Source organism: Lepus europaeus, chromosome 4 (assembly GCF_033115175.1).
Source record: "Lepus europaeus isolate LE1 chromosome 4, mLepTim1.pri, whole genome shotgun sequence".
NCBI classification, from domain to species: domain Eukaryota; kingdom Metazoa; phylum Chordata; class Mammalia; order Lagomorpha; family Leporidae; genus Lepus; species Lepus europaeus.
The window spans coordinates 18,208,233-18,232,434 of NC_084830.1; the positions used below are offsets into that span (position 1 = coordinate 18,208,233).

At 52.0% G+C, this 24,202-nt stretch overlaps 1 protein-coding gene and 1 pseudogene across 6 annotated transcripts in view; one reads left to right on the top strand and one right to left on the bottom strand.

Annotated features, from left to right (window-relative positions):
* Positions 1-24,202, top strand: part of MTSS1 (MTSS I-BAR domain containing 1) — a 171,348-nt gene that overhangs the window by 132,365 nt on the left and 14,781 nt on the right. For 3 of the 6 annotated variants that reach the window (XM_062188005.1, XM_062188009.1, XM_062188007.1), the window contains exons 4-9: positions 141-225; positions 1,273-1,364; positions 4,548-4,622; positions 9,007-9,018; positions 21,741-21,898; positions 23,738-23,845. In XM_062188005.1, the coding sequence (XP_062043989.1) occupies positions 141-225; positions 1,273-1,364; positions 4,548-4,622; positions 9,007-9,018; positions 21,741-21,898; positions 23,738-23,845 (530 nt within the window). The remainder of the gene's footprint in view (positions 1-140; positions 226-1,272; positions 1,365-4,547; positions 4,623-9,006; positions 9,019-21,740; positions 21,899-23,737; positions 23,846-24,202) is intronic. The other 3 variants (XM_062188006.1, XM_062188010.1, XM_062188008.1) reach the window with 1 other exon arrangement.
* Positions 2,378-2,479, bottom strand: LOC133759000 (U2 spliceosomal RNA; annotated as a pseudogene).

Below are 24,202 nucleotides of genomic sequence, written 5' to 3' on the forward strand. Positions count from 1 at the left end.
TGTGTGAGTGCACGTTCACGATGAGATGTTTGACAGGCCCTGGCTTAGGTTGACAGCGGCTGAAATCGGGCTTGTTTTTGGAAACCTCAGGAACCGCTGCTTGCTGCTGCCACTCACTGTGGCCTCTGTTGCTCTCTTAGGTGGGACCAGGGAGATCGGCTCCGCGCTCACCAGGATGTGCATGCGGCACAGGAGCATAGAAGCCAAGCTGCGGCAGTTCTCCAGGTGAGAGCCTGTGCACCCCATCCCCGATGCCCTGTGATGGAAGCAGTCAGTGCACAGGACATACCCCGTGCGGGCCAGCACCTGCCTCCCCACGGCCCGTCTGTCTCTGCTCTTGTTGGGCACCTGCTGGGTGCTGGAAGCTGCTGTGGGCTCTAGTGGGACAGCCAGGTCCCTGCCCTCAGGGGGCCTGCCACTCCCCTCTGGTCACCCTGTACTCCTTGTGTGGGTCTCTGCCTTGGTCAGTTGAGCAGCTGGCACATCCCGCTGGGACTCCTGGGCCCCCTCCACCCTGCAGGAGTTCCCAGAGTGAGATGCAGGCTGTGCTGTCCCCCAGGCCTGTGTGCTTCCCCCAGACCCACTGAGGGGGCAGTGGTGGTCACAGAGCCTTTCACACCGCCAGCTTCGGGCCTGGCTTCCAGGCCTTCAGGGTGGGGAGAAATGGCAGTGGCTGGCTGGGGACTTGCAGTCGCCAGTGTTTGGATGGAAGTGGACCTCGCTTCCAAGGTGATCAGCAGCATTCCAGCAGGGTCACACAGCCCCTACAGGGAGGCTGCACCAACTGGGGGCTGCGCCCAGAGGGGCCTTCACCCCTCGCCAACCCAGAAGCGGACAGTGCAGCCGGAGAACATTCTGGTCTCTTCATCCTTCCCTTTCTGCGGGCTCCAAACAATTAGTGTATTCATGACTTAAAGTTCTGGGTGCGTGTCAGAGCCTCATGGTCTCTATTAGGCCAAGTGTCTTTGCTTACTGTGCAGCCAGAGGGTTGAGGTCGGAGGTCCCACACCTTGGCTTGTGAATGCAATAGCTGGGAAATCCTGGGACGTGGGAAGCAGGCTCGCTCCAGCCAGTCACGTTGATAACTTCTTAATTTCATTGCAAAGTGTTCTGAGAAGAAGGCTAAGGGCGTTCAATATGAACATCCTCTTATTATGCTGCCTTTGTTGGCTTGGGCAATTGTGATTTAGGTCTGTTGTGACAACCAAATGTACGTCTTGACAATGGAATGTATCTGCTTAATTTCTCATTTTCTTTCTCTTTCGGTGAAAGTGCTTTAATTGATTGTCTGATAAACCCACTTCAAGAACAGATGGAAGAATGGAAGAAGGTGGCCAACCAGCTGGATAAAGACCATGCAAAAGGTACAGGGGCTGATGTCGGGCGCCTTGTAGCACTCCGAGAAGAGCTGTGGATGCCGCTGGCTGCTGCCTCTGCTGGGTTTATTGGTGACACTGGAACAGCCTGTCGTGTCCCTGCTTCTCGTGTAGGCCTGTCAGAGTCGAGGGATGGGGAGCCCAAAGCAACTTCTTTGCAGGACTGAGAGCTGTGTGTGTGTGGCATGAAGCAGCTGATTGCTTGGCCGTGGTAATTGTGTTCATTTGAGTGCAAGGGGAGTGGTAATGGCAGGTGTAAATGCCAAGTGCTCACGGAAGGTACTTGAGCCCATTTTGATAACCACACATCCAGTGATATAAGCTCACCCTGGGTGGCCTACTTGGAACTGGCCCTTCTCCTTGTGTGTTGTCCGTGAACTGGTGTAGTTAGTTGTGGGGGACCCTGATGATATGAGAAGAGATCAGGGGTCACCAGCAGAGGAGATCACAGGGCTGCTGTATCCAGTGGGAGCGTTTTGTGTTCCCCTTGCACAAGCCTGAGAGACTGCTGCTTGCTGGGTTCCCATCCCGTGTTCAGGTCGTGCTGGTATTTTCACATGCAAGACATTGTAAGAGCTACAGAAAGACGCGTGTGGTGTCTACCAACAGTGTCACAGTGACCTTATTCCAGGGCAAAGTGAAATAAAGGCTTCAAGAAAGACAGTGTTCTGGAACTGGGGTTGGTCCAGCCGCATCCCGGAAGCTGTCGGTAGCTGCTGGGAAGTTGCATATTCCCTGAAATCATCCATCTCTGCCTCACTCCTGCACCTGCGGCTGAGCCCCTGCATGTTCCATGTCTCTGCAGACCCCGGGGCCAGAAAAAGGAACAAGTGGATGTCCGGTTTTGGTGCATATTTTTAACATTTGTTAATCATAGACTGTGGGCGCCCATAGTCAAGTCTTCATTGTCATTGGAAATCAGTCTTGGGCAGAACTTCAGCAAACCATTATGATGAAAGAACAAGACATGAAGATGGCTTGTTGACAGTGAGACTTGGAAATGTGGGTGTAATAGCCAATTATTTAGCTGTTGTGTAAAAAAGTTAATATTAAACTGATAACAGATACTACACTTGATCTTAGCTAAAAGGCCGAGAAGTAATGTAAAAAAGTCAATATAAATTCTTTTATACCCGCTACTTCAAATTTTTTAAGTGATATATTCATCTTTAACAGAAAAAATGGCATCCTAAATCATGTATTTTGTTTAAAGGTATTTTTTAAACGTTCTTTTTAAATATCTAATTTCTGGCCCACCGGGGACATTGCACTTATATTTGGTGCTATTCTAAAACCTCTTTCTCCTTTCACTCAAAGTTGGGGAGAGAGGCAGGTCATGGGTCATGTTGTCTTAGCTTCACTGAACTTATTGTCTGTACTTGGCATTAGGCAAAAGAAAACAGAAGCATGAAATTTTCCGACAGTGAAAGTGTTGCTAGTTGACATTCGCAAGGTTAGCTTTACTTATGTGACTTCCTTATTAAATGTCCCTGTTGATGGTGCTTTTCCATCAAAATTGGACGTGTGAAGCTCTTTATAAGTAAAGTGAGCTGAGCCTGTAGGGAGAAGGCAGCAGGACTTGGAAAGAGCTCTGCTCATCCAGTACAGCAAAGGCCCTTGATTTTTGGGGATGTCGGCCCCTCCCCCCCACCCCAGGGGCGCACAGAGAATCCATTGTCAGTGTTTTCTTTCAAGTTCACTTCCAGACCCAGTGTTAAGCCCTGTGCACCTGCTGGGTGAAGCCTCTCTAGGCGAGCGGTCGTGGGTACAGGGTCTCTAACTCAGGCAAGCAGGTACCGAGCAGTAGCCACATGTGACCCACTCTGTTAGCCAGCACCTCAGGGTGCTCGGAGGAGACACGACATTGCTCCGTCTTTGGGGAGCTTTAGGCAGGGGAGAAGAGTGCTGCAGCGCAGGGAGAGGAGACACAGAGCGCTGCAGGGAGCGGGGTCCCCAGTGGGGGCATCAGAAAGCCGGGGGATCCTGCCTGATGGACATGATTTCATCAGGAGCAGTGGGGAGAGGCCCAGCCAGAGAGGAGGCCATGGCAGGGCAGAGCAGAGAGCACCATCAGCAGACCTCAGACTGTCCACAGAGCGCCGTGGGTCAATGGGAGGCGTCTAGGGACTGGAGAGGACCTGGAGGCTGGGATCCGGCTCCCGATTTTCAGCAGGGAAGTGGCGTGAACAGAACTGCACTTGGGAAAACAGTGGAGCCTGGGGTTGGTTGTGCCTTCAACTAATGTGCCCAGGACCCTGTGTGTCTGGCCCTGTGCTCGGCTCTGGGGACTCCGTCTGCATGGAGCCTAAGCGTGGGGGTACAGCGGGTGAGGACGCAGAGGGAAAGGTGGATCCGAGGATCCCACAACGTGCAGGGAGGGGTGTGAAGAGAAAGCAGGCCGTGATCTGGACAGAGAAAGGGTGAGCCCACAGGGCCTTGCCGGAGCCTGTACATGGGCTCGGGGATGGTGGGAGGGAGACCTCAGGGATGGCTACAGGGGAACTGGTTCGGGCTGGCAGTTACTGAGCTATGAGGACAGCCAAGAGGTGTCAGAGGTGACAACACCAGCAACCGAGATGGGGAATTCTGGGAGTGGGCTGGTGGGGACGGAGGAAGTGGTCAGCATGTGTGTGTGTGTGTGTGTACACATGGGCCTCCCCTCCTCCGTGTCCCCAGCGTCTGCCACAGGGTTCATGGTAAAAGTGAGGCTGCTGGGTTGCCCGGTTTTCTCCCATGTACTATGCTTTCTGCAGCCATAGTCTGAGGAACTCAGCCCAGCCAGATCTTCTCCACCTGGGGCTCATCTTTTTTCCCCCTTAAATCAAAGTGCTATGGATTTGGACCTTGGAAAAGTTAGATAACACTGGAAATCTTTCCCGACACTTGAGCTGAGAAATTGTGACTTGTTTCCTTTGGATGAAAGCACTCCCAAATGCCGTCTTCCCTCAAAGCTGGCACCGTAGGGGAAGAACATAGCACATTTTGTTGTTTTTCCTTTTAATAGCCCGTTTGTGGGTGAAATGTCCTTGTGAGATTTTTTCGGGCATATCATATTCCGATAAAGCTGTTTACTGCATGTCCTAGTTGATGCTTTCTGTGATAATGTCTACCCCTAAAATACTTTCCGTTGAACACACTGGTAAAATTATTCAATATTCTGCTTTCTCTTAGAATATAAAAAAGCTCGCCAAGAGATAAAAAAGAAGTCCTCAGATACGCTGAAACTGCAGAAGAAAGCGAAAAAAGGTAACTCCTAGAATCCTGCCCCTGACATTGACCCTTGAGAAAGAGTGAGCAGGTGGCTTGATTTGTCTTTGAAGCAGGCAGCGTTGAGTTCATAGACTTCTGTGGGTGTGGTGGCCCTGGAGAGCAGATGGGAGCCAGAGAATTGATCTGGATCAGGGTTTGCCAAGTGCAGAATACGTAGGAGCTCAGAGGCCTTCCAAAGTAGCACTCGGCCTACTCCTCCTCCTACCCTTGTCCTCAAACTCTGACGGTCTCCGCGCCCAACGTGCTTGGGAATGAAACCTCTAACTTTCCTGGATGCTTTGGGGCCGTGCAGCAAAGCCTCCGTGCAGATATTCGGCAGTGATAATTCCGGAAGTCATGCCATTTGCTCCTCCTGCGATCACAGCCTATAGTCTCCACAACCCTTCACTAAACCATGTGAGAGTGTTGGAAAGGGCTGCAGTGGGAGCCAGACTCACCAGGTGGAGCTTGGTGAGGCACCAACTGAGGAGGGTTGCAGGATGCCCCTGGGCCTACCCACCTCGTTGTCATCCCCTGTGGGTCAATGCATTGATACATTGTCGTATCCTCTACAGTGGGCTGGGAGTTGGAAGAGAAGCATCTGGTCACATCCAATTGGCAGGAATGTTACATTTTACTGTGACCTCAGATGTAGGGACTTTGACCTTCAGTGAAAGTGACCTTTATCCAGACTGTCCTTCTTGCTACCAAGTTGCTACTCTGTTGCATCATGATGGATAAGGTGGGCCTCTGGCCAGGATGCTCTGGGGGTGATGTGTAGCATGAATTGGGAACAACATCCTTTTTAGAGAGAGATTTCCCTCCCCCCAAGCCAGATTCTCCCTTTCCTAAACAGGCTGCTAGTATTTGGAATTGAAAGAAAATACATTTGGAGAGAGAATGGTGGAGAGTGGTAGGGAGAAGGTGGCAGGACAAAGTTATCTAAGTATTTTTTTTTCAAAGATTTATTCATTTATTTGAAAGAGCAGCAGCAGCAGAGAGAGAAGGGGATGGAGGGAGAGAGAGACTGACAGACACAGTAAGAAAGATCTTCCTTCTAATGGTTCATCTGGCAACAGCCAGGCCTGGGCCAAAGCCAGGAGCCTTGCGCTCCATCCTGGTCTCCTACATGAGGGGCAGGGGCTCAAGCACTTGGGCCATCTTCCACTGCCTTCCCAGGTGCATTAGCAGGAAGCTGGATCAGACGCAGAGCAGCCAGAACTGGCCCCAGTGCTCCAATATGGGAGGCTGGCGTCCCAGGTGGCGGCTTAACCTGCTGCACCACAATGCCAGCCCCAGGACAGGTTTTAATCTTTGACATTTCTAAAAAATGGCCCTGCTGCCCCGCCTGCCAATTCTCACAAAGCTTAAAAAAAAATTGCAAGATAAGAACTTTGGCCCACCACAAGGGTTTCCATCCCGATTGGTTCCCGGACTTTGTTTTGGGTGTAGTTTTCTGGCCAGGTGCTTCTCAGATTTGCATTCTGTCTAATTAGGACAGCTGGGAGTACCTGTTTGACAAGTACTAGGCCATGTTAGTGAATCTAGAGATAAAGGTTTATGAATACGATTGCTACCATACTGCAGCAAATCCGGGAAGCGCACTGGGCAAAACTGGGAGCTGAACTCCCCCTCGCTGGCAGATTGGCTGCTGGGAGACAGCAGGGTCTGGGGAAGTGGTCCCGGGAGATGCCTGGGCTTGGAACAGGATTAGGGGTGGAAAGGCAATGGCAGCTCTTTCCCCTGAGCTCTTGTAGAGCTCGCTTTCTAAAGTCAGCGGCACCGTCCAGTTAGCAGAATGTGGACTTCTGAGTGAAGCCTGATAGGTTGATTGCAGTGTGCCATAAAAGAAGTGTCTGGCAATGGAGCCTGCTCAGCACTGGCACAGGCTGCCAGGAGATAATGAGCTCCCATCAAGGTGCCAGGGACAAGGATTGGGGATGCAATGGGAAGAGATGCCAACTGTGGCCCTGGGACTTGGGAGTCATTGGCATTGGATTGTGAGGTTTTTTGTTTGTTTGTTTTGTTGTTTTTTTTTGTTTTGTTTTGTTTTGTTTTGTTTTTTGACAGGCAGAGTGGATAGAGAGACAGAGAGAAAGGTCTTCCTTTTTGCCGTTGGTTCACCTTCCAATGGCCGCTGCGGCCAGCGCATCTCGCTGATCCGAAGCCAGGAACCAGGTGCTTCTCCTGGTCTCCCATGCGGGTGCAGGGCCCAGGGACTTGGGCCATCCTCCACTGCACTCCCGGGCCATAGCAGGGAGCTGGCCTGGAAGAGGGGCAACCGGGATAGAATCCGGCACCCCAACCGGGACTAGAACCCGGTGTGCCGGCACTGCAAGGCAGAGGATTAGCCTATTAAGCCACAGTGCTGGCCTGGATTGTAAGGTTTTTTGAGATGTTTGGGCTGAAGCCTGGGGGATGAAGTCCTAAAGTGACTACTAGCCATAGCCATAGCCACAGACCCAGCAGCCTCCATCATGAAGTCCCCACCCCTTTTCTTTTTCAAGAACTATTTATTTGAAAGGCAGAATGACAAAGAGAATGACAGAGTCAGAGATATCTTCTGTCTACTGGTTCACTCCCCAAATAGCCAGTCCATAGGCCTGGAGCTCCATCCGGGTCTCCCAGTTGAGTGGCAAGATCCCAAGTACTTGAGCCATCTTCTGCTACTTTCCCAGGTGTGTCAGCAGGGAGCTGGATATGAAGTGGAGCAGCTAGGATTCAAATGGGATGCCAGTGTCAAGGCTTAATTCACTGCACCTTGACGCCAACCCCTCCACGTGCTTTCTAGATGGTGTGCTAATGTCTACAAGAGCGGTCAGATCAGGAACTTAGAATGTGGTGGGTGATTTTTCTCCTTACTTCAAGGTAGAACCAGAAAATACTGTGTATTTCTTTTATAAAATAATTTCTTTCCAAAATGTCTAAGTGCATTTTCTGATCAAGGGCTCGTATTTGCCTATTTCTGGGGTGAATGTAGCCTTCTAGGAGATACCAGAGCCACCAATCTGACTCTTGTTGTAGAGAGCTCTCCCACCTGAGAGTGGAATGACAGTGCCACAGCTTAGGGCCTGGGAGAAATCTGGTTACTTGAGGCTTTCCGGTGTTTAGGGGTCTGGTTAGCTGAAGTTTTCCATGATGCTAGAAAACTCCTAAGTCATCTGCTGGATCTCCTTCCCGTGGTGGTTCTGGGCCTCTTGGCTCATGCACTCATTCACAGGTGCCGACAGCCCTTACATCAGGTTTTAGGTTGAACGGAGGCTTTCAATGAGTTATTTTTCAGCCAAATAAGCACTTCCTTCTTCCCACATCTGTGGGAGACTCCCAAGCAGCAGTTTCCTGCCAGGCCTTTTACAAACACTGTGGTGCTGGATCTACAAGCTTCTTCTGTCTCTCTGCAAATCTCTGGTGCCTTTGCACCTGTAGGCGTGGTTTTGGCACTGTCCTTGATGGGAGGTGATTTTTGCGAGTGGCTCATTTACCGGACTTCTCCCTCTGCACACAGCACCTGTGCCACAGTCTTCATTGGACTCTTCTTTTGTAACAGAGGGGTTCGTTTGTCGTCTGTAGATATTGAAATATTTCCCTAAGGAACAACTGTAAATGTTTTATCTGTCCTTAACGTTATATCTGAACATCATTTGAAAGCAGTCTGGGATATGTTCCTGCAGTGGGTGCATGTATGTATTTTTCTTAGAGACAGGCTTATTAGATGCCTCTTAGGAATACACCTGAGGCAGGGAGGTGACATGGTCCCTGCCTTGAGAGGAGTCTGGTCCAGCGCAGGGGCGAGGGCGCAGGGCTACGGCAGCCCTGTCACCTGGTTGGGAGGGCAAAGGCAGCGGGAAGCTGTGGAAATTATGTGGGTCCTGACGGTGTCTCCTACGCCCCCTCCTGCTGCTCAGCGGATGTTGGGAGTTGGAGTTCCCGCAACCCAGACATAGGACAGACCCAGACATGGAGGACTTTTTACATTGTTTTCCTCCTTGTGCCTTTTCCCTAGATATTTTCCGAGTTAGGATAAATCACTTTAACAGCTTGCTTGCTACAGCGTCTGAGTTGGTCTCCTCTGTGTGTTTAGTCTTTGCCTCCGTTTACAAATCCTTGCCCTATTCTCTGAGGGTGGATGACTGCTGTGTAGGAGAGGCCTGCTTAGGTAAGAAGGAAAGACCGTTAGGAAGGTTGGAGAGTGGACCTTGGAGGCCCGCTCTCGGTGATGTGGATACATTGGCCTTCACGTACAGTTTGGTGGCAAGCCACGGACCGCTTAACCCGTGAAGGGAAGATAGGACTGCCACTGCCCGAATACCAGCTTGACATGACTGTTTTCCTTTTTGTGTCAATTGTGTATCCTGCCTTTCTCACCGTGCGCCCCTGCCAGTGGATGCTCTCGGTAAGTCTTCGTGCTGAGTCTCTGGTGGCTGGTCACGGTGTGGGCCTGCGTGGGCTTTCCGTGGTTGTCCGACCCCTTGCTGGCTGCCCAGGTTTTCCTACGAGCTCAGATCAATCACTTACTTGTGCCTGTTTAATTTTGCATCCCTTTAAAACAAATTGTATGTGTGTGTGTTTTAATCATTGCCCTTCTTGGATGTTTGGCCATTGGAAGTGTGAACACAACATTCTATGAGCCTTTGGGTCATCGTAATTCAGTCTTAGACTCATGGGAAAGAGAAATAGAGTGATCAAAGCCCTCCTTGTGCAGGAAATCACTACATACATAGATATGAGTGCATTCCTGTATGTATGTGTGTTCTTATACCACAGAAGTAATATCAAGGTGTAGTCTACATAATGCCTCAAAATAATACCCAAATCAGATTTGGTCATCTTTAAGCTTGCAAAATAGCTTTAACCGTGTCCACCCGTGATCATATCGTTCTTTCCATAATCGGTAATTCCTTTAAAAAAAAATCGGAAGTATTTCTTATTTCAGCAGAGTTTGTGAAACGTTTCCTTCCGAAAGTGTCCGATCTCCAGTCCTCAGATGATTCTTCCTGAGCGAGTGTTGAGTGATCGCGCTCCTCGGCTTCACGTGGCTTCGCGGTCTTGCTGCTGTCGCTGTGTCCGGGGAAGGCCTGCCTGTGAGGTGTCCGCGTGGTTTATCTTGCTTGAGTGTGCCCAGCTCTTCTCTGTGGGGTCTACTGAACGGCTCCAGAGAGGTTTCTGAATCCGATTCAGTCCACACAGGCCTCCTTTGTCGGGGTGGGGTCAGGTGAGCTCACGGTCTCAGGGCATACGGGCCGACCTCTTGTCCCCTCATGGTGATGGTGGCCCGCTTGTCCCCCTGCCTTAAAAACAGTGATGCTTTCCAGCTCCCAACACTGTGACTTGGAACGTTTTTAGCAAACTTTTGGAAGGAAGATAACACGTAGGCACTTTTTGCTTATTGCAATAAAAGTCACATAAGAGCATGGATCATTTTAATGGGAGCTGTGTGTGTCCGTGGCTGTTGGTGCGTTCACAGCATTACGCGGCCATCACCCTTGTCTCACTTGACCACGTCTTCATCGCCCTACAAAGACAGCCCATGCCCGTGCAGCAGGTATTCCCCAGCCGCTGGCCCCTGGCGGCCCCCCATCTGCTGTCTGTCTCCGGATTTGCCTACTCTGGACGTTTCATAGGGATGGAATCATTCAGATACGGCTCTCTTAGAAGGGTCTCTTGATCCTTGAGCTCAATGAGAGCCTTTGCTGAGAGCTTGGCACAAGTCAGCCAGTGGAGTAGACAGAGCACTCGCTTGGTTTAAGATGAGGGGAGGTAGGTTTGGAACCCATGAAGAAACCACATACTCTGGGCCTTGGAACTTCCAGAGAGTCTGCTCCCTTTCACCCAAGAGGAATCACTGTAGCCCCTTTTAACCTTCTCACTCACCAGGACTGTAGCGCCAAGTGTGTAGCGCCAAGTCCCAGTGACAAGAGGGGACCTCCAAAAGTTTAGGGAAAAAAGAATTCAAAGGTAAGTGTATTTGGGTGCAAAAAAAAAAAAAAAAATCGAAACCATGCATAATTTTTCACTACTCCACATTTCCGTGCGCTTTTTGAAGAACCTCTATGCCTGGCTCTTTTAGTTCTGTTTCCACAAATGTTTTGAAGTTCCCTTGAATGTCCGTGGCAGTGAATGCAGGTGTAGAGGCAGAAGGAGAGCCGAATGGTTTGACGCCCTCACTAATATTTTAATATTGTAATAAGCTTTAAATCATTTTTAAACTTGGAAATCTATATCTCAACAAAGTTTTATGAGAGTTAAAATATTTTGGTTCAGTAAGAAAAAATACACATACACACACATGTATGTGTGCATACACACCAGGGGTTTTCAGAAAGTTCTTGGAAAATATATGCATGGATTTCAAAATATTTTTTTCTTCAACATCAGCACTTCTTGAAATTCCACTTTTTCATAAACTTCTTGAAGTACGCTCCTTTTCCTCCCCTGAGCAAGTTAGAATGATTTACCCTGAACCCCGGTCCCTGCCTGCCTGGGGCCAGGGGCAGGGATTCACTGCCCAGGGTAAGCGTGGAGCCTGGGAGGAGAATTGATGCGCCTTCGAGGAACTTGGCCTTGGCAGCTGCTTCGCTCTGGTGTGCTCAGCTCTGTGATGCATGGAGTGCACGGTGGAGCAGGACGGCAAGGAAGGGCCCTCGCTGAGCTTGGGGGGGCTCCTGAGAGTGAGGGCAAGGTCGGCTGGTGTACAGGGAGGTGGTGTTCGGGGCACAGGGGACAGCACACACCAAGACAGGTCAAATGCCATCATTATTTAGAAATAGCCGTGAAAGGTAGCCCAGCACAGAGGGGCGCCCTGGGGGCGGAGTGGGGGTGATGCCCTGGCGTCAGCCTTCCAAGGGGGGACCACACTCATCTGAGAACTGTGGTGACACCCCACCACTCCGCCTAGCACCGCCCACCTCGCCTGCTTCCCAGTGGTTCTGGCCCTGGGCCTCTTAAGATTTATGTACTGGGACCAGCGTTGTAGCCCAGTAGGTAAATCTGCTGCCTGCAACACTGGTATCCCTCCCATATGGGCACTGGTTCAAGCCCTGGCTGCTCTACTTCCTATCCAACTGTCTGCTAAAGGCCTGGGAAAAGCAGCAGAAGATGCAAATATTTGGGCCCCTGCCACCCACACGGAAGACCACAATGTAGCTCCTGCATGTGACTTAGGCCTGGCCCAGCTCTGGCTTTTGGGGCCATTTAGAGAGTGAACCAGTAGATGGAAGATTTCTCTCTCTCTCTCTCTCTCTCTCTCTCCCTCTCTCCCTCTCTCCCTCTCTCCCTCTCCCTCTCCCTCTCCCTCTCCCTGTCTCTGTCACTCTGACTTTCAAATAAATCTTTAAAAATTGTAACAAGTGAAGATTTGTGTAGTTATTTGAAAGACAGAGTGACAGTGGGTGGCGGGGAGCTCTTCCATCTGCTGCTTCACTCCCCAGATGGCCACAATGGCCAAGGCTGGGCCAGGCCGAAGCCAGGAATCTGGAACTCCACCCAGGTCTCCCACATGGGTGGCAGGTGCTCAGGCACTTGGGCCATCCTCCACTGCCTTCCGAGGCACCTTACCAGGGAGCTGGATCAAAAGTGGAGCACTGGGGACACGAACTGACTCCCTGATGGGGCAGCTGGCATTGATACCACAGCACTGCTACCCCTCCTTCCTTCCTTGGGGAAAGTCTGCTCGATGTTGAATCTTTTCCACCATGAGCATTCCCTGGCCACACCCAGCGTGTGACACCCACAGGACCACAAGGAGCAGAGGCTGCTCTCAGGAAGACTCCTCCAACCATCCGCTCTGTGGTTTTTGGAGAGGGATAGTCCTAGGAGCCCTTGTCCCCAGAGGCAGGGCAGGGAGCAGGTGCATCCTTTGGGGCTGCAAGGGCTGCTGGGTAAGTACAGAACAGGGAGCGGCAAGCACCAGTGGGGGAGTTTTTGACCTGCTGTGACAGTCTGGAAGCTCTCCGTGCCCCAAGTGGTTTAAGCCCCAGGTCTCCTGCACAGGGCTCTTGTGTTCCAGACGGAAGTTCGCAGTCCTCAGAGGCTGGTGTCTTCCTTAGCTTTACTTGCCAGCTGTGGATCCTAGGCAGAAACCTACAGACCCCGCACGAGCCCGGAACTCTGACCTCTCCTCCGGGGCAGAGGTGGTCCCTGGGACAGGGCTTGCTGCGTGCCTTGCCGGCACCGCTGGTCTCAGGAACTGCAGCGAATGGACCCAGCATGCCTGTTGTCTGAGTGCTGGCCACCTGGCTTCCCAGTGGCCACATTCGGGGGCCAGGGGAGAGGTGTTTACCACGGAGGGCGGGCACCGCAGGACCCAAGTTTTCTCAGTGTTGATTTTGACCAAAACCAAAACGAAACAGAATTAAAAGGACGACTGGCGTGGAACACTGATTCCTTGCATGCCATGGTGTTTCTCACCCCAGAGAACAGTGAATGACTGGTGCTGGGTGTGACCGACCGACAGGGCAACCTGGCGGTCTCTGCTTCTCTCCTGGTAAAACCACAAGCATCCGTGGTTTAGCGGGGCTAATTAATCCACATCAGGTGCCGATCTTTGACTCATTTGTCAGCATTCTGATTGGCTACTGCCGATGCCAGCCTTCATTCACTAGTCCATACGTTCAGACATTCATTGAGGCGGCAGGTGAGAGGGACCTCCTCTGTGTAGACTCTGCTCGCTGCTATGGAGGCCAAGTTCATCTCTGCCAGGCCGGCAAAGGCACTAATGTTCTCAGATCGGTTCTCCGACACCAGCTGGGTGTTCTGCCATTCGATTCCTGTCTGACCCTAACTTCCAGTTAGTGCCGATGCTGCAGGGTGAGGACTCAGTTTCGTGAGCCTGCTCCAGCTTCAGTCGTGAGCTACATGGGGCTCCCAGGCCCCCTGAACTTCAAAATAGGATTTCCTATGACCCCACCCCCAACCCCGATTTGGTGATTCCCTAGAACAACTTACAGGAAAGCACTCCACTTAGGATTGCAGGTTTCTTGTGCATGAGCAGCTCAGGGGGAGAGATGGATAGAATAGCAAGGTGGGTGGAGGGTGGGTGCAGAGCTTCCACGTCCTCCCCAGCCACACCACCCGCCCCACACAGCCTAGATTCACCCCCCAGGATGCTCAGGGAAGCTTGGTGAGGAAGAGTTTTTGTGCCTGTAACACTGCGCAGGCAATGATGCAAGAGATCCTTTGCCAGTGGGGATTGAATTCGGTCTCCAGCCCTTCTCTCCACCCTGAAGGGTCAGGGCTGGAGGCTGAAACTTGCAACCCTGTAATTAAGCCATCCTGAAGCTATCTAACCTGGCCTCTCTCCCAGTAAAGATGCCCCTGTCTTCCAAGAGATTCCAGGGGTCTTTGAAGCTCTGTGTGGGGAACTGGGGCAAGACCAGATGTCTGTGGATTTTTATTATTCCACAGCATTCTGCCCGCGTACAGACAGCTGTGACAAGACAACAGAAGCTTCTGTTTCGTTGTGAAGACAACGCTGTGTCTGTATGGAGAAGGAGACCGAGGGTTCCCGGAGACGGCTGTGTTTGCACGTACTCTTAAAAGTTGAAATCAGAGATGGGGTGGGTGGAATGAGAGGTGACAGTGGGTTCCAGGAGGAGAGAGTGTGTGTGAAGGCACAAGGAGAACCAGTGTGGCTGGGAGCTGGAGTTGGCATTCATGGCTGGGTCATTGATTGAACAGCGATTGGAGCCTGTGGATGTCCTATCAGGTGCTAGATGCTGGGGATACGGGGATGGACAGTGCACAGTCATGCCCTCCTGGGGTTTGCAGATGAGGCTGGTGCAGGGACAGAAAGCGACGATACCTTTCCTCTCCATCATAAGGGCCACACCTGGTGAGAGGCAGGGTAACGAGGGCACGCTGTCCATCAGTGACACGGGAGCCCTCAGAAGTGAAGATTCAGAGGCACGAGGGAGGGTGTCTGTTACAGTTATAGGTTCCACGAGCAAGGCCAGCTGGGTGCAGAAGTGTGCTCAGACAGGGGAGGGCAGGATCTGATGCTAACAGCCGGAATGGGGCGACCTTGCAAAGCCTGTCAGGTTAAATTCCTCCGGGGTCTCTTGACATTGCATTCCTTCCTGCCAGGCGCGGGGCGGGGCCCTTGTAGAATGAGGGTCTGACTGTCAGAGAAGGGCAGGAACTTCTGAAGGGCAGCTCCAAGACAGAAGGGCGGGGCAAGGGCCGGGTGATCCTTGTAAGCTTTATGGCTGGCCTTGGGGAAGAGGAATGCTGACTGGCTCTGGGGGAGGAAGAGGGGTGAGGGCAGGAAAAGGTCAGTGAGGCTGTGGCTCTGAGCACGTCCAGTGCACTTTGGTCCAAGTACTCTACGTGCCAAGACGTGGGTACTTTTTGAGCTTCAACAATGGCTACAGACACTTAGGCAACTGCCTTGGGGTTTGAGGAGTTCTCTGGGGGAGGATGGAAGTGAAGTGTGCGGTGCTATGCCGAGGATGTCAATTCGGGCTAGAAGCAGGGCTTTTCCCACGCCGCTGGAAGAGGGAAGCGCGTGCTAATTCCAAGGCCATTGCGTGAGTGGCTCGTCCCTCTTCCCCCAGGAACAGAGAGGAATAGAGACCAGATCGTGGCCTTGTTTGCCCTATTGAGGGACTCTGGTGATGCCCTTGAACACTTACTGGCTTCTAGAAGATTCTGCCCTGACAGTGCATTATTGGGGTTGACCGTGTCCTTAGCTGAAGACCCAGTTAGCAAGAAGCTGTTGTCCGGAAACGAGATGGCAGTAGTCAGGCTCAGGATGGATGGAGGTGGGTGGATTCAAGAACCATAGAGGCGGAACCTGAGTGAAAGACGGAGGGGCCGAAGGAGTATTGAGATTGCTGAAGCAGGCACCCGGTGGCAGGGCGTGGAGTGTGGCTTTCACCAAAGAGGAAGGAGTGCCCTGGAGATGGGGGCTTCTCTGACACTCCAGGTGCTGAGCCTGGCTCAATGGGAGACAGTGTTCTAGCTCCCTGAGTTATCTGTTCTTAACCTGCGCTTGCTGTCTGGGGCAGGGTGGGGAGTGCCTGGCCCGTGGGCCGTATAAGGCCTGTGAAATCATTTGGTGCGGCCCTGCCAAGGCATCACAGGCAGGACTCGAAACTCATTGAATCTGTGGCAGGCTCATTTTAAACTGACACTTTTGTATGGCCCAGGAATGATGTTATAAATATCCAAATGGCCCTAGCAGAAAAACGGCTCCCCACCCGTGGCCTAGCGCTGCGGCCGCTTTCCGTGGCTGTCACGGAGCACCTAAGGCTGGGTGGTGTACAACGCCCAGGGGTGTGCTTTGCTCATGGATGTGAGAGCCGGGAAGCCCCATAGCCCCTGGTGAGACGGCGCCAGAGTGCTGGCCGGGGTCTCTTCTCTTCAGGTAAGGGCTCTGGTGCCGTAACGGGGCCCACCCTCATCTAATCCTAACTGCCTTTGGAAGGCTGTGCCTCCAGCACCTCCGACTGGGTCAGGACACATCCAAACCCTCGTACCCAGGGGCCAGGGAAAAATCTTGATGGTGCAGACCCCCAGCTTTAGTGAAGGAGTTAGGGGATCTTTTGCAGTTCCTTACATCAAAGTAGACTTTGACCTAAAAGTCTGATTTAAAAAAAAAAAAAAATAGCCCAGCCCACTCCATAGCTCCAGAGTGGCTGCGGCAGCGGCTGGTGGCGCCTGAGGCCTCCTGGGTACTCGGCACGTGCGCGACGCTGTTCCAGGTGCTTCCTCTGAATGAACTCATTGCGCTCACATCACCCGTGTGAGCGTCCTTCGCGGGCTGTGGCGTGTGTGTCCAGAGCCTGAGGGGGCCAGGGAATGCTCAAACCCCTGACTGGCCTTTTTGATCGGGCTGTTATAGCAAAGCAGGTTGAGCTCCCGGCAGCTTGTTTGCACCATCTGTGTCTTCCCTGTGAGCAGGAACCACACAGAACCTGGACTCCAGAACGAGAAGAATCGACATGGCTGTGGCTGCCTTCGCCAACTAGCCCAGCGCTGGCACTCTGGCCCTGCGTGCGCCAGTTTTTGTCTTCCTGAGTCTCAGTTTCCCCACCTGTCGGGATTATTGATTCCTGCCTTGAATCTTTATGCTAATATTAAGGGAAGTATAACTTTGGGGAAGTTGATACGGGATCTTCATTTCACTCCAGAAATCTTTGTCAGGTTCTCGCTGCTTAATTAAGAAAAGCATTCCTTCCTCTTTGAGGATGCTGTCTGGGTCCATTCACCATGCTTGGCCTCAGGAGCATTTTCTGCAAAGAGAATCATCCTAAGATTTCCCCCGGGGGACTCCTGGCATCAGAATTCCCCAGCGTGAATACAATGGAGACCTGGAAAAAAGAGATTCTCAAGACCAGGGATGATTTAGAACTCACAGACCATGCCAAAAGCACTTTTTGTGCCCAGGAATTTTGTCTGGAAAGCTCATCTAAGGCATCCAAGTCCTCCTCCTTTGGCTGCTTGGTGGGGCTGGAATTTGCTGGTTCTGAAGCTCTAGACTGTTTAAGGGCACGAAGATTGAGGCCAGTGGGCAAATTCAGTGCCTCTTTGACTCCCAAATATTAGAGTCCCTGCTGTCTCCAGGCAGGTGTCCTGAGCAAAAAATGTACGTGGTGTCTGCTTCCCGCCTCGTAGGGGAGACGGACATCCGTCCAGTAACTGGAGACACTAAGATGGAATTGTGGGGAGGGCCAGGAAGGTTACGGATAAGGAGTTTCTGAAATCAAATCAGAGAACCCTAATCTGGGGGGAGTGGAGGAAGGCTTCCCCGACGCGGGCAGAGCTAGCTGAGACCTGCAGGGTGGACAGGCAGGTGGGGAGGCGGGAGTGTATCTGTGCAGACGGCATGGTGCCCAGGCCCCGGAGGAGGAAAGGGAGAGAGGAGAGGAGGAGGGACTGGGGTGAAATTGATGAAGGAAAGAGGTTTACTTTGCTGATGGTTCTGGGGGGCAAGGTCTGGGGCCCTCGTCTGGCAGAGCCCCTGCGTGGTACAGAGGATCACTGGGCAAGAGACAGGAAGCCCCTCGGGTGGAGCCCCCATTTACAGCCACCAGGATCCAATGGGGGCTTCATTCCTAACGACCCTCCCTAACTGCTCTCATCTCCCAGAGGGCCCAGCACTAAATTCCAGAGTTGGATTAAGTTTCTGCTTTCTTTGTATCTCAAAATGGGGCTTAAATCTCAATAGATTGAAGCCTTGGGGGGGGGGGGGGCAAGGCCAAACCATAGTCCTCAGTGGGTGTGGGGGTATCAGAGGTGAACCTATAAGCATGGACGGCCTCAAGTCTGTGTGGGAGCAAGGCCCTCTTAACACAGCCGACGGGAGTAAAACAGATGGGTCTTGTACGCCAGCTCTCTGTATCCTTGGGTTCCATATCAGCAGATTCAACGAACCAAGGCTTGGGAACACTTGAAAAAAACTTGTCTGAACTTTTGCTTATTAATTTTAAAGGGAGAGAGAGAACAAGATCTCTTTCATCCACTGTTTTACGCCTCAAGTGCTCAGAACATCTAGAGCTGGGCCAGGCTGAAGCCAGGAGCCTGGAACTCAGTCTGGGTCTCCCACATGGGTGGCAGGGACCCAAGGACTTGAGCTGTCACCTGCTGCTCAGAGTGCACCTGCAGGAAGCTGGAATTGGAAGCAGAGGTGGGACTTGGACCGAGGCACTCCCAGGTGGAAGGCAGGACTCCCAAGGGGCATCTTAACTGGAGTGCCAAACTGTGTGTACTGAACATGGACAGACATTTTTTTCTTGTCATTGTTCAATAGACAACTACACTGACATTTTGTTACGTACTAAAGTATACAGGAGAATGTGTGTAAATAATATGCAAATGTAATATTTTTTAATTGACCTGAGCATCCAAGGATTTTGGTATCTGCAGGGGTCCTGGAACCAACCCCTCTCCCCCATGAGTAGCGAGGGATGGTTGTGCTAAAACAGTGCCAGTACAACCCTAAATGTATAGAGAACTCTATTACTGTGTCTTAAAACCATTATATCCATCTGGGACATGGAATAATTTCTTCCAGTTGCTTATTTAAATATAATTATATATTGTGTTAGTACATTTAAGAAATAAACATTGTATTTTCAGGTTATGATATATCCTGAATGGAAATTTTTTTACTATAATTATGGTAATCATTACAGTTTATACTTAATTTAGCATACTACCCTTGGAACATTTTTAATGGTAACATAATATGTATTTAAAATAACTTTGCTCTAATCACAGAATGACTTAAATTTGTGTTTATCAAATTAGATAACACTCAGTTCCATTTATTTTGTTTTTCTATGTAGATATATTTTTAAAAGTCAGTGTTACGGAGCTGGCACTGTGGCATAAAGTAAAGCCGCCGGGTAAAGCCGCCACCTGCAGTGCCAGCATCCCATATGGGCACCAGTTGGAGTCCCAGCTGCTCCACTTCCAATCCAGCTCTCTGCTATGGCCTGAGAAACTCCTTGGGCCCCTGTACCTGTGTGGGAGACCTAGAAGAGGCTCCTGACTCCTGGCTTTGGATCAACTCGGCTCCGGCCATTGTTACCATTTGGGGAGTGAACCAGCAGATGGGAGACTTTCTCTTTCTTTTTCTCTTTCTCTCTCTCTCTCTGCCTCTCAAATAAATAAATCTTTAAAAAAAAAAAAAGTGTTACTAATGACAGGTGGGACATGTACCTTATAATTTGTATAAGGAAGTAAAAACACAAACTTATGATTTCTTACAATTAAAATGTTATTAAAAAAAAAAAAACTACCATCCTAATTGGAGCATATCCAAGCAGGTTCAGGTAAGCAAGAGTTTTAATCTTGCTTTAATTCAGAGTTAGGAACATGCTGATTGGGTCTACAGCCATTCGTATTTGTTTATTAGACCATCAAGCAGGCAAGTGGGAGAGCAGCCGAGGGCCACGTGGCCGCGCCGTTCTGCGGGTGGCATCGAAGCAGTGGTGTTCACACGGTTCCAGAGCCCTGCTCCCCGCGGCTTTGCGTCGTGCACACATTCAGCATGTGCACCTTCGTTGTCCCAGCCAGGGTTTTAAAATAGGAAAAGAGAAAACCCCACAATGCTCCCAGCACTGGCGTTGCCCAGCCTCCACCCGTTGAGCTTGTGGCTGCAGGAGACAGATCATTTGCTCCTGGCAAGTCCCCCAAGAATGGGAGAGAGTCCTTTTGTAGCTTTCCTGTACACTAAAAACTTGTGAGACCCGTGGCTCAGGTGGCAAGGTTAACACTGGGGTCGGGGATTGGAGGCGGCTCTCCCTACATCCTTGTGAAGAAATTGAAGAAATGGAAGAGAGTAATCCTGGGAGGTGGATGGTGACTAGAGGGGAGACTAGGTGAGCAGGCCACCTTGAAAATGTGCTGAAATGGCTCAAATTGTACATAGAATGTCACTGTTGGGTAAAACGCCAGCATGGACTGCACCACTGTTATCCATGCCATTTGTCTGTACTGGGGGACTCACGGACACAGAGGTGCGTGCACCATATTCCCTGGCCGTCCAAGGCATTTTCTAGGGTGTTCTTTGTGTGTGATTTCCCTCTTAGGTGTTATCTTAGAACTTGTTCCCTGCCCAGACAGTGGCTCTTCCTTACTGAAATCTGTCTGCCTTTTCCACTGCGATGTTCTTCCAGCCTGACCAGCTGACTTGCCCCAAAGTGTCCTGTGCTCGTGGGAGGAAGTGGAGGATGCTCACTCACTCCCACACCCAGGGCACTGCCCCCGACCCTTTCTTTCTTCACACCACGTCGCGCGCGGCAGTTCATGTCGTCTGTGCCTCAGGGGGCTAGGGAGGTTCCTGCTCAGGCTGCATCCTCGGAGGAGGAGGAAGTCACCATCAGCCTGAGACAGCGGGGCAGGGGCACAAATTCATGGTCAGGGGAATTGGGCTGTGTGGCCTCTGTTCCGTTCCATACGTTCCTCTGTGACCTTGAAGTCTCTCCATGGCCTGACCTCTGCTGAAACAAGCACAGCTTGGAGTGCCTAACTGCTAGGGACCTTTCCAGACCCCACATTCCGTGTTAGAACCATCAAAGACAGTGATGAAGCACTTGCTGTGTACGCACATGACATTGTGTGGAAGGGGGTGCCGGGAAAACCCTGCCCCGCAGGAGTTTGGAAATTCTGTATCAGGTTTCAGTGATGGGTGAAGCCCCGGCGTGGGGAGCCCAGTGTGGAGGTATCTAGAGCTGGGGTCCCCTGCAGTCACCCTGTTGTCCCCACCCACGGGTCAGGTTAGCAGTAGCTGCTCCCTCCGACGCAGGGCCTGTTGGCTCACGTTTGTCTCCCAGGGCAGCAGACTGCTTCCACAAAGGGCCAGATCACCTTAGTTTTGGAGCTGTGGAGTCTGTGTCCTATGTACTCTGCCGATGTAGCAAGAGCAGGTGTAGCCAGGGTGTCGAGGAATGGACATGGCTGTGTCCTCATAAAGCTTTATTTACAAACACCATTTGTGGACACTGTTCTGCAGTTGTTAATGGGTTAACACTCTGTCTTCACTTCTAGAATGGTTGCCCCACATACGCAGGGTCTGTGGGCGTGGCCAGGCTCAGCTCTGCACCTGCAGAGATCTGACTGTGGGTCCTGTTGTTACTGGGCCTCCCCTCCCCCCAGGAGGAGCACTCAGATCCTCCTCTAGGGAGTTAATCAGCTGCCAAAGATTTCCAGGGCCCCTTTGTCTGCAGGGGCAGGAACTTCTGCCCACACAGAGGCTCTTTGATGGAGGTTGACCCCAGCAAAGCCAGCTGTGCCCATTTTTGGAAATGTCCCTAAGGGCCTCACCTTGTTCCTCCGTCCCTGAGCCTCTGGGGCGTCCCAGGTGGAAAGAACACTGCCTGGGTCTGGGTCTTGGGCTCTGCTCTGTTGGCAGAAGGCCCCTGGGGTTGCACAAGGCAAGAAGTCAGCCCAGGAAATGTTCCTTGTCAGGAATAAATCAGCAGTGTGCCCTCTGGGTACTGGAAGTTGGAAATGTCTGGTCCTAGAAAAATACCCACCTGAAGTCCTATTTGGGTATAAATAAATCATTTTCAGTCCTGGAAATGGGGGTTTGGCTCCGGCCAGGACCTGGGCAGCCCGGGCAGTGGTGCAGACTGGCAGCTCAGCGGCCGCACCTGGGCTCTGTGTTTGCAGGGAGGGGCGATATCCAGCCCCAGCTGGACAGCGCGCTCCAGGACGTCAACGACAAGTACCTCTTGTTGGAAGAAACAGAGAAGCAGGCGGTCCGGAAGGCTTTGATCGAGGAGCGCGGCCGCTTCTGCACCTTCATCTCCATGCTGCGGCCTGTGATCGTAAGTGGTGGAAGGTTCCTGATGGCTTAAGCGCCGTGTGGAGGAGGCTTCCCCTGTAGCCTGACCCATCCACACGGAGGCACTGAGTGTCCGCTATACATCGGGAACCATGAGGCTGGGCCCGGGATTCTCCAAGCGGCTGATGGCCGTGCAGCCTGCTCCTTGCTCACGGTTCCTAGCGCACCTGTTCCACTTGGCTTTTTTCTCCCCAAGCCCACGAGGCCTAGTGCAGCGGTTCTCAAAGTGGGGTCCCCAGGCCTGGAAACTCGTTAGAGATGCAGGTGCTCGAGCCTAACCCAGACCCATGAAATCCAGAACTCGAGGTGGGGACCCGGTGCCCTCTGCGGGGTTTTGAGACTGGCTAGCAGAGCCGAGCACCATGGTGTGACCGGGAGACGAACACTGGAGGAGTGTCGGGGAGTGGGAGCAGCCTCAGTTATTTGCACACTGCAATGCAGAGCTTCTAACACAAGCTTTCGGCAGTTGCTAGGAGGCCCCAGCTCACTGCCCTGACTTGGGCCTGTATTCGAGTTGTTCCCCCAAGTGTAGACTTTTTCCCTGGGTAGTGCTTGCCCAGGCCCACGGTCCCAGCTCAGGCCTTTGCTGAGTGAATGGAAGGTTTCCTCCATAGTTCCCTGCCCTGTCTTACTTTCCACTTGCTGGCAAAAAACAAAAACAAGAAGGGGGCTAGTTAGCCCCTGTGGAGCACACACGCGTGAATACTGGTGCAGAGATCTGGACCAGGACATCTCGTGTCAGCCACTGAAGCTGAGCCGCTGTGGAGTGGGGTGTCAGCACGTGGACGGGGCTGTCCGGTTAGACCGCTGTGTGCAATGGTAGTGTGGGCACCACCACGAGGCCCACGTGTGCACTCACCACTGTCTCCCGCACACAGATCACGCCGCTGGGATGGGAGATCGGTTTATTTATTTTATTTTTATTTTTTTATTTTTATTTTTTGACAGGCAGAGTGGACAGTGAGAGAGAGAGAGACAGAGAGAAAGGTCTTCCTTTGCCGTTGGTTCACCCTCCAATGGCCACCGCGGCCGGTGCGCTGCGTCCAGCACACTGCGCTGATCCGAAGCCAGGAGCCAGGTGCTTCTCCTGGTCTCCCATGCGGGTGCAGGGCCCAAGCACTTGGGCCATCCTCCACTGCCTTCCCGGGCCATAGCAGAGAGCTGGCCTGGAAGAGGGGCAGCCGGGACAGAATCCGGCGCCCCGACCGGGACTAGAACCCGGTGTGCCGGCGCCGCAAGGCGGAGGATTAGCCTGTTGAGCCACGGCGCCGGCCGGTTTATTTTTATTTTTAAAAAACATTTTTAGCTGGCGCCGTGGCTTAACAGGCTAATCCTCCGCCTTGCGGCGCCGGCACACCGGGTTCTAGTCCCGGTTGGGGCGCCAGATTCTGTCCCGGCTGCCCCTCTTCCAGGCCAGCTCTCTGCTATGGCCCGGGAAGGCAGTGGAGGATGGCCCAAGTCCTTGGGCCCTGCACTTGCATGGGAGACCAGGAGAAGCACCTGGCTCCTGGCTTCGGATCAGCGAGATGCGCCAGCCGCAGCGGCCATTGGAGGGTGAACCAACGGCAAAAAGGAAGACCTTTCTCTCTGTCTCTCTCTCTCTCTCTCTCACTATCCACTCTGCCTGTAAAAAAAAAAAAAAGAAAGAAAGAAAAAATATATATATAAAAAAAATTTTTGTAGTACCTTCAGCAGAGACCCACTGGGTGCCTTTTGTGAATAGTTACAGGGGTTATACAGTGAGCCTAATAAAACTGGCTGGGGCAAGAGAGCGAGGTAAATCAGTCGTGATAATAACACGTTCTGAATTCCTTGCCTTCAGGAAGAAGAAATCTCAATGCTAGGGGAAATCACCCACCTTCAGACTATTTCGGAAGACCTCAAGAGCCTGACCATGGACCCTCACAAACTGCCGTCCTCCAGCGAACAGGTAGGAGTCCTGGGGTAAGCACTCAGTGGGGAGCGAATCAGGTAGATGTGCAAGGCCCCGATGTTTCCCCTCGCCCTTCGCAGCATACGGTGAGCATCTCAGCCAGTACCCTGCGTGTCGGGTGCTTTTCTAAGCCCTCTATGTAGTCCCCATCTCCCCTATTATATCATGTACTGTTTACGAAGAGGAAGATGCCAGGGCACTGAGGTGAAGTCGCCCAACTAGGTAGTGAGTGGTGCAACTGGGGTGTGAACCAAGCCATCAAGGTCCAGAGCCCCCACTCTTCAGCACTGTGTTCACCTGCCTTCTAGAAATAGACCCTCATGGGGACATGAACCCATGTGCTCTGGCTGGCAC